The 9985-nt window shown below is 38.5% G+C and overlaps 1 protein-coding gene across 1 annotated transcript; it reads left to right on the forward strand.

The window, feature by feature from the left end:
* Positions 1-1227: 1227 nt before the first annotated feature.
* Positions 1228-9950, forward strand: ephx1 (epoxide hydrolase 1, microsomal (xenobiotic)). Its single transcript, XM_051138348.1, has 9 exons — positions 1228-1368; positions 2135-2328; positions 2422-2602; positions 3861-4079; positions 4172-4301; positions 5993-6207; positions 6324-6432; positions 6517-6639; positions 9325-9950. Exons 2-9 carry the CDS (start codon positions 2146-2148, stop codon positions 9533-9535), a joined length of 1371 nt encoding a protein of 456 aa, XP_050994305.1. The 5' UTR covers positions 1228-1368; positions 2135-2145; the 3' UTR covers positions 9536-9950.
* Positions 9951-9985: the final 35 nt, after the last annotated feature.

Here is a 9985-nt window from a genome sequence, read left to right on the forward strand (position 1 = left end):
TTATTCAACAATTTCTTCTCTCCTGGGACAGTTTCTGTACTTTGATCGTTGTAGGACCTTGCTGTCTATTCAGGATCAGAAAGCTATTGGATTTCATCAAAAAATATCTTAGTTTGTGGTTAGAAGATAAATGAAGGTCTTACGGGTTTGAAACGACATTTTCATTTTTTAGGTCAGGGGTGGCGAACGCCGGTCCTGGAGAGCCGCAGCCCTGCAGAGTTCAGCTCCAACCCTAATTAAAACTCACCTGCCTGTTGCTTTCTAGTAACCCTTCAGACCTTAATTAGCTTGTTCAGGTGCGTTTGATTAGGGTTGAAGCAAAACTATGCAGGGCTGCGGCTCTCCAGGACTGGCGTTCGCCACCCCTGTTTTAGGTGAACTATACCCTTAAAGCAGTGGTTTTCAAACAGGTCCACAAGCACCTCCAACACTGCACATTCTCTGTGTCTCTCTCATCTATCACACCTGATTCAACTCATCAGCCCATTAGTTGAGACAGCAAGACCTGAAATGGGTGTGTCAGATATGTGTGACCTACAAAATGTGTAGTGTTGGGGGTGCTCCCAGGACCGGTTTGAAAACCACTGCCTTAAAGCTTTGGTTTTAAATCTCCTAGAATAGATGCAATTTATTATTCACAGGAAATCTGGCCTACCTGCTTAGGATGACTTACCAGTAACTTAGTTTATGCCTTTAAACTGCCAAGTAGCAACTTGAGTTCCTCAGCCGAACAAAATCGTGTCAGGATGTACAACCACTGTGGTAAAACATGGGTAGCACATCTTGTAATGCAGAATAAATCACTCTGCTTATTTTGTGAGTAGGCCATGTTGGAAGCAGGAAGAATTTTATTATCGCTGTTGTCCTTCTTTAAGGTAGCCTACACATAAATGGTATAATGACACCAAAATGTTAGTTTAATAAAGTAACTGGTTTAAATTGTAGTGAAAAGTGTAGTGTTTTACCTCAGGAAACCGAGTATGAAACCAAAGTTTCATTTTGGTTCCAATTGTAATCTTTTGATTTCTAGAACGTTTTTGTAGCAAAACGTTATTACCTAACCTTTGATTTCTAGAACGTTTTTATTGCGAACGGTTATTACCAAACTACAACCGCAATGCAGCGTTTGTTTGGTGTTTTTTTTTTTTATTTTGTACTAGAGTAAAAACCACAACTTTTATCTGAAAAAGTAAACTAATTTTATGTAACAGTTACAGAAATGTAAATGTTTTCTAGAGTGAAAGGGAGCGTGCACAGCGCCTGTCAACGTTGTGACCACAATGTGACTACATTTCCCATGGTGCACTGGGTTTATATTACTGCGTCTTAGTGCTAAACGATCGCAGCATTACTTTGCTACTTTTTGAGGTGAGTGTGCTTCATTTTCGGCGTTAGTAATCATGACGTTTTTGCAAAAATTAGCTAGATTGTCAGTCAATATTAGTCTAAAGCATCAGCATATCAATCTGTCCGCGTGTTTCTATGGCTCGATGTATACATATGCAATTATGACTATCAAATCACTGGTTATGCAACCACTTATTCGTTCAGTAATAAGTTTATGTATTAAGGTAAATGCAATTAAAAAGACACTTCTGTGCAGGTTATGTTAGCAACTTGGAGGCTCATCGTTTTTTTTTTCTTTCAACTGAAAATGTTGTTTACTGTCTATTACTGGAATTCCACTAAAATTATTTAGCCTCTTATTAAATTAAACAAATGTATTATTCAGATAGTGTTTATATAATTTGTTTGTGCAGGAAAATTAATATGTCAAATGAGGTTATGTCTTTGATATTTTGTGAACAATTCCTAATTAGAAGAACAGCCCACAGTCTGACATTCCTGAATTTGGTGTGCATTATGAGTTAGACAGAGAAGAGCTTTGTCGTGCATTGTGCCCCAAATGTTGTAACCACAGAGCTTTGTCCATTCTAATCCCAGTGTTGGGAATGTTGTGCAACAATAAACCTTTGCTCCATTTTCTTGCATGCATTAAAATCACGTTGCCTAGTGGTTGTATGAAAGGTTGCAGGTTCAAACTCTGCAATCCGTAAACTGTCACCATTTATCCCTTAAGAAAGACACTTTAGCTTACTCCAAGGAGATAAAAATGTTATTTGCTTCATTCCAGGGCCCTAAACCATGTACACAGAGTTGGCAGTTGCAATGGGGCTTGGAGCGGTGGTAGCCCTGGTATTTCTGAAGAAGAAAAAGAGTGTCCTGAAAACTCAGGATGGATGGTGGGGTGTGGGAGCTTGTCCCCAAGGACCTGAGGATGACAGTATCCGCCCTTTTAAAGTTGAAACAACTCCAAAAGAGATTGAGGTAAGTCCTGATGTCATCATCAGAATAGCATTTTACAGTTATTTCAGTGGAAATACTTTTTGTCTTTAGCAAAAGCTCCTTTATATTCCTTAGGATCTGCACCGCAGGCTAGATCAGACCCGCTCCTTTCCTTCTCTTGAAGACAGTCAGTTTAACTATGGCTTCAACTCCAAATACCTTGAGAAGGTTGTGTCTTATTGGAGGAATGCTTTTAACTGGCAGAAACAAGTGGATAAACTGAACAGATATCCTCATTTCAAAACAAAAATCGAAGGTGAGTCCTGACTAGTACAGGTATAGTAAAAGTGCAGGCACATTAGGTAAATTTCAGCAAAAATTCTGCATGAAAAACAAAAAATATTTACAAAATTTAATGCAGATTTCATGTAGCTTATGCAAATTTTTGCAGAGCATTAGTAAACGTAACTTAAAGGAATAGTTCACCCAAAAATAAAAATTAGCTGAAAACTGACTCATCCTCAGGCCATCTAAGATGTAGATGAGTTTGTTTCTTCATTTGAAAAGTTTTGGGGATATGCAGCATTACATCACTTGTTTATAAATTGATCATCTGCAGTGAATGGGTGCCGTCAGAATGAAAGCTGATAAAAACATCACAGTAATCCTCAAGTAATCCACATGACTCCAGTCTGTCAATTATTATCTTGTGAAGTGAAAAGCTGTGGTTGTGAGAAACAAATCCATAATTAAGTTTTTTATTTATTGTTATTATTATTATTTTTAATAACTTTAAACCATCCATAATCCCAGTCCAATTCCAAAATACCAGTTCATAATCAATAATAATGCTTCCTTCAGTGATACAGTCCCTCCCATTCATCAAAATTAACCAACATATTTGTTTAAAACTGTTTTGGACTGTTCATTTATTTATTTTCTTTATTTTTCCTTTATTTAGCCAGGAAAAATCCCATTGAGACTTCGCAGTCTCTTCTTCCAGGGAGACCTAGTCAAGACGAAAGCACATTAAGTTGCCCACAAAACAAAATACTCATACAAAACAATTAATAAATGTAAGATCAAGCGAAACACGTACAAAGCAGAAAGCAGTGCTTGATCTGTGGATATTTCTCTCCTGATTCAGACTAAACAGCTTTTCAGGTGAAAGCAGTATTATCGATAGATCGCTCATATTTTAGACAGAAGCAGTAGTTTGAAATTAAAAACATGATGAATTTGCTTTTTGATTCAAGACATTAATTGATCATTTTGTGGATTATTGTGATGTTTTTATCAGCTGTGTGAATTCTCATTCTGACGGCACCCATTCACTGCAGAGGTTACATTAGTGAGCAAATGATGTAATGCTAAATTTCTTCAAATCTGATCTGATGAAGTAACAAACTCATCTTTATTTTGGATGGCCTAAGGGTGCATAAGCATTTTTTTATTTTTGGGTGAGCTATTCCTTTAAGAATTGTAAAGATGCTTATATTTTTTGCATATATATTATAGTAGTTCACAACTGATTTCATTTTTGTTCTGTGTTGTGTTGTCCTCTATAACAAAAGGTATTGATATTCACTATGTTCATGTGAAACCAAAAAACCTGGCTGAGGGAACCCGTGCTCTGCCTCTGATGATGATACATGGATGGCCAGGCTCCTTCTATGAGTTTTATGGCATCATCCCACTGCTTACGGAACCATCCAATCCTGATGACATAACCTTTGAAGTCATTTGTCCCTCAATACCTGGTTATGGTTTCTCAGAGGCCCCACATAAGAAAGGTAAAGGGCAAACAATGTACACATGCAGATTAATCAATGAAATATATTCCATGTTTTGCATTTTTGTAATGATAAAAATGTGTTTTGCACAGGTTTTGATGGTGTATGTGCAGCACACATATTCAATAAACTGATGAAGAGACTTGGTTTCAACCAGTACTATGTTCAGGGAGGAGACTGGGGCTCACTTATTTCCACTAATATGGCCCAGCTGGACCCCAAGTATGTATATAAGTAGTGGTTCTTGACTTTTGTGATTTCAAGGCCCCACTTTATCCAAAATATTTCCAACAAGTCCCCCTGGGAAGTTAATATTTACAAGCTGGGAATTAATTACAACGTTAGATGCATTCAATTTGAAGCAAAATGGCATTGTATGTTTAAAAAAAAAATCTGAAAATATAGCTGCAAGCAGTGAATACCAGGGTTCAAGTGCTTTAAAGCATTTAATCACATATGATAAAAGACATTTTTTTAGCAAGCCTGTAACCACCTAAATCAATGAGCTTGGTAATTTGCCATAGAAATATTATGTTTTTTAATGGTTATGACTGTTGTAGCGCCAGCTGTGGTCCAATCCTCTTAAAACTTGGCATGCTTGTTTAGAATCAAATGTTGCATGTTCTCAGCAGGTTTCGTGAAGTTTTGAGTTTTCCTTTAGGCTTTATAGGATTTTGGGTAAATTTGGCCAGGCCCCTTTTCTAAACAACCCCGTTATAGCTTCCCAAAAGGTAAATTTTAATATTTTTGACAATTATTGGCCTAGAGAGACCAGAGAATTGTACTGCAGTGATTTATTTCCAGATTGAGCAAAAAACCTAGGACTAGTTCGCAAAAGTATTATTATTATTTTTTTACACCTTCTTAATCATTCAACAAACGACTTGATTGACAGCAGTGGTTATGAAGGCAAAGTTGACCAGAATGAGGAGTTCTATCGTATGATATGAATATCGTGCGTATGTGCGAAAAACCACACGATGTACAATCGTTTACGCCCTTGAAAAATGTGGCTGATTTCTTTCAAATTTCTTTCAGACCTTTGGGGCCTTGAGTCAAACAGGCCAACCGAGTTTCGTTCTGATCGGCATCCATTAGCCTTGTCTAATGAGTGCTCAAACTTCATCTGCCAATGGTGGCCATATTTTTTGAGATACGCAAATATCCTTGTAGACACTTGTGGCACTTCAGACCAAGACCGTGCAGACCGGTTTTCATGTTGATAGGACAATGGTTGCGCAGTTGTAGCCATTTTTATGTTTTTTTCCCCCCTCTTATAGCGCCACCAAGTGGCCAAGCTCCGTGATTTTTTTCCCTGTGACTTCAGAGCACTTGCATAAGTGTTCAGAGTTTGGTGGAGATATCTCATTTTGTTCAGGAGTTATAGGCATTTTAGTAAAAGTGATCCTGCCCCTTTCAAACATTTTGGCGCCCCTTTGCGACAGCGAGTCGAAAGTTCAACTTTTTTTTGATAATTATTGATATTCACTCTCCAGAGAATCTTTCTGCACTGGTTTGGTTTCGAGAGTGAAAAACCTAGGACTAGTTTGCAAAAGTAGGTTTTTCAAAAAATGTGAAATACCCAAAAATTTTGCCAGGCTCACGATCAAATCTGAAGAAGTTATGAGTGATTTAGTACTTTTGATCGCTGTAGCGCCCCCATAGGGCCGACTGGGGCAGGCCTTGGTGACATTGTTGGCGGTGTGAGTACTACCATCCCTCCAAGTTTCAAGTCTCTACAATTTACGGTTTGGTCTGCACGATTAGTTTTATGTGGAGATCGCTAATCCGTGACCATTCTAGCAATTACAATAGGGTTTCAGCGCTGCACACTTGAACCCCTAATAATCCGATTTCAAGTACTTTAAAAGATTTAAAAATTGACTTTTGTTATTCATCATTGTTCTCCTCAGTGCTGTGAAAGGCCTCCACATTAACTTTGCTCCCCCGGGACAAGCGGGTCTTCGCATGATGTTGTCTATATTTTTTGGTCGCCGATTCCCCAAACTCTTCGGATTCACTGAACATGATGTAAAACGCCTTTTCCCAACTATGGAAAAGCTTGTAATAGACTCAATAAGGGAGTCTGGATACATGCATATACAGTCAACTAAACCCGACACTGCAGGTAAGCGCAACTTTAAACAGACAGATTGGCATCTATTGTGACGTTGGTCCATTGGATTATGTATTTGGTGTTATTGAACAACAGAATTTGATTTGAAGCTTGACTGTATTGCACAGGCCGTGGATTGAATGACTCTCCCGTTGGTTTGGCTGCCTACATTTTGGAGAAATTTTCAACCTGGACTGATCCTGAGTTTAAGAAACTTGAGGATGGTGGGCTGGAGAGGTAGTCATATTTGAGCTCAGCTTTATTATAGGTCGGTGAAATGTGCGTTTAGTTACAGTAAATAATCTGTTGATTCTCCGACAGGAAGTTTTCTCTTGAGGATCTTCTGACGAATGTGATGATCTACTGGACCTCTGGGTGCATCATATCCTCCATGCGTTTCTACAAGGAGAACTTCAGCAAAGGCCTGAACCAGCCCCATGCAAAGTAAGAGAACTACAGGCTTTGATTAACACTAACATTAATACTCATCAATACTGTGTTCCCAAAAGTATTTGGAAACAATTTGGCACAGAAATTTGTTTTTTTTTTTTTTTTTCGATGCTTAAAGTTCTTATACTCACCAAGGATGCATTTAATTCTGGAAGCCCATTTTCGCCACTGAATTAAAAAAAAAAAAAGATATTGCAACCTTTTTCTCAGAATTGCGTGATATAAACTCGCAATTGCAAGTTATCAAGTCAAGTCAAGCTTTACTGTCATTCCGCTACATGTGTGGACATACAGTGGAACGAAATGTCGTGTCTCGCAGGACCACGGTGCTATATAAATAAACATAAATATGAACATAAATACACTAGACGTAGAAACAATTTTTTAAACCTGTACATGTAACTATACATATACTATAAATAATTGACTATACATACACATAACCTAAGACAGACTATACAAGTAGTTTACATAATAACTATGCATGATAATGTGCAGAAGAGGTATTTAAAGATTAAGAAGCAAATAGTGCAAAATGATTTGTGGTGCGTTGACAAGTAAACATTTGTTAAGTCTTTATTAGGTCCCTGTAACATGTTAATAAGTGTTAATAAGAAAGTGTTTGGTGCATAGAGAGAAAAGAGCGTTTCTACAGGTGGTTTGTCTAGCCCACTCACCTGTAGGTAGCACACTCAGAGGTGCACAATGTTTTCTGTGTACATGTAGTGTTTATAGGAAAGTGTCTGGTGCATATAGAGATGAAAGAATGCATTACTACAGGTGGTTTGTCCAGCCCACTCACCTGTGTGTAGCACACTCAGAATTGCAAAAATTGTGTTTTGAGTTTTTCAACAGTTTACATTGTGGATAAGGATTTCAGAGGGGGGTGAGGTGGTTGGAATTGAGGGCTCTCACAGCCTGGGGGAAAAAGCTGTTGAGCAGTCTTGCAGAACGGGCTCTGATGCTCCTGTAGCGTCTTCCTGATGGCAGGAGCTGGAAGAGATGATGGGAGGCGTGGGTGGGGTCCTTCACAATACTGGTGGCTTTACCTGAGCATCGTGCAAGGAAAATGTCCAGAAGGGAGGGGAGAGGGGTACCGATGATCTTTGCGGCTGTGTTCACTGTCCGTTGTAGGGTCTTGCGGTCAGCAGCACTGCAGTTCCCGTACCAGACAGTGATGCAGCTGGTCAGCACACTCTCAGTGGTTCCCCTGTAGAAGGTGGTGAGGATGGGTGGAGGGAGACTTGCCCTTATCAGCCGGCGGAGAAAGTGTAGGCGCTGTTGTGCCTTCTTGGAGAGTGACATGGTGTTGGTGGTCCAAGTGAGATCCTCCGTGATGTGCACCCCCAGGAATTTGGTGCTGCTGTCTCTCTCCACAGCTGAGCTGTCGATGGTAAGTGGGGGGTGGTCAACGGAGTTCCTCCTGAAGTGCATCACAACCTCCTTTGTCTTACTCACATTGAGGGACAGGTTGTTTGCACCACACCATTCAACCAGTTGTGCCACTTCCTCTCTGTAGGGTGTTTCATCGTTGTTGCTGATGAGACCTACCACCGTTGTGTCATCAGCAAACTTGATGATGTGGTTGGAAGAGCAGCGGGCTGAGCACACAGCCCTGTGGGGCACCTGTGCTCAGTGTGGTAGTGCTGGAGGTGTTGCGGCCGACACGGACTGACCGTCAGAATTGTTACATAAAAACTCGCTATTCTGACTTTTTTCTCAGAATTGTGAGATAAAAACTCATATGCAAGTTATTAAATCGGAATTGCAAGATAAAAACTCACAATTACGAGTTATAAAGTCAAAATTGCGAGATAAACTCGCAATTCTGACTTTTTCTTAGAATCGCGTGATATAAACTCGCAACTGCGAGTTATGGTCAGAATTGTTAAATAAAAATTCACATTTCTGACTTTTTTTCTCATAAATGCAAGTTTATATCTTGCAATTCAGACTTTTTTTCTCAGAATTGCGGTCTAGTCTAGTTTTGAGGGGGAAAATATGACTGATATATGAAATTATAAACCCTATTCTGAGAAAAAAATTCAGGATTGTGAGTTTATATCTCACAGTTCAGACTGTATTTCTCAGAATTGCAACTTTATTTTCGGAATTGCAGAATGTCTCACAATTCTGACTTAATAACTCGCAATGGCGAGTTTATATCATCCAGTTCTGACTTTATTTCTCAGAATTGTGAGTTTATATCTCAAAATTCTGACTTTATAATTTGCAATTGCAAGTTTCCCATAATTCTGAGAGAAAGTCAGAATCACCAGTTTTTATCATGCAATTCTGAGAAAAAAAAAAAGTCTGAATTGCGAGAGAAAAAAATCCAATTACCTTTTTTATGTTTTTATTCAGTGGCGGGAATAGGCTTCCATATTTATTTGAAGTACAAACAGTAATATTGTAAAACTCATTCCTGTGATGGCAAAATTTAGAGTTTTCAGCAGTTTTTCACTCCAGTGTCACATGATCTTTCAGAAATCATTCTAATATGCAGATTTGGTGCTTAAGAAACATTTCCATTATCAATGTTGAAACCATTTGTATATGCTTTATATTTATGTGGAAACCATGGTAAATTTTCATTCATGATTATTTGATTAATTGAAAATTTCAAAACAGCATTTATTTGAAATCTCAATTTTTACTATCACTTTTGTTACCCAATAGGCTTCCAGTTTACGTTCCAACAGCTGTGGCATCCTTCCCCAATGAGGTGATGCACTCCCCTAAATTGTGGGTGACACAGAAATACCATAACCTCAAGACTTACACTCCCATGGCTCGCGGGGGCCATTTTGCTGCTATGGAGGAGCCACAGTTACTGGCAGAGGATGTTCAGAACTTTGTCAAGATTGTGGAAAAGAGAAAAAAGAAATAAACACTTCTACATCGTTTCATTCACATGCACGGGACTAATGAAAGTCACTGTTTAGATGCATAGATAAACGTGCATCTTAACAGAGATGACCATGAAGTACAAGTAACCCTTGGACCACAATAAATTGCTAATCCTAATCATTACTGTGTCAAAAACTATTATAAACAAATGCATTACGTTTATTTTTAAGTAACAGCACTGTTTAATCCTAGAAATGCATTACCACAATTTTGTGCCTCAGATTTATTGCAGTTTAAATGACTATATAATGACTTTTGATATATTTCAGTGATTATTTGTGGAGATGCTGAAGTGTTCTGACAGTTTTTGAACGGGACCACAGGAATCAATTTAATGTTGATGTTAAACTGTATGCAATGATAGTCAATCCTTTATTAAAGCACTTTCTAAGTAATCATAGTAATATGTGGCAATGATTAAAATCAGTCA

This window comes from Labeo rohita, chromosome 20 (genome assembly GCF_022985175.1).
Source record: "Labeo rohita strain BAU-BD-2019 chromosome 20, IGBB_LRoh.1.0, whole genome shotgun sequence".
Taxonomy (NCBI): Eukaryota; Metazoa; Chordata; class Actinopteri; order Cypriniformes; family Cyprinidae; genus Labeo; species Labeo rohita.

What these genes read in the sequence shown, in the direction of transcription:
- ephx1 (XM_051138348.1), top strand. Translation starts at nt 2,146, where the DNA reads ATGTACACAGAGTTGGCAGTTGCAATGGGGCTTGGAGCGGTGGTAGCC. An exon ending in AGAGGCCCCACATAAGAAAG is followed by an intron (nt 4,080 to 4,171) that starts GTAAAGGGCAAA and finishes TGTTTTGCACAG; the next exon opens with GTTTTGATGGTGTATGTGCA. An exon ending in AACTAAACCCGACACTGCAG is followed by an intron (nt 6,208 to 6,323) that starts GTAAGCGCAACT and finishes TGTATTGCACAG; the next exon opens with GCCGTGGATTGAATGACTCT.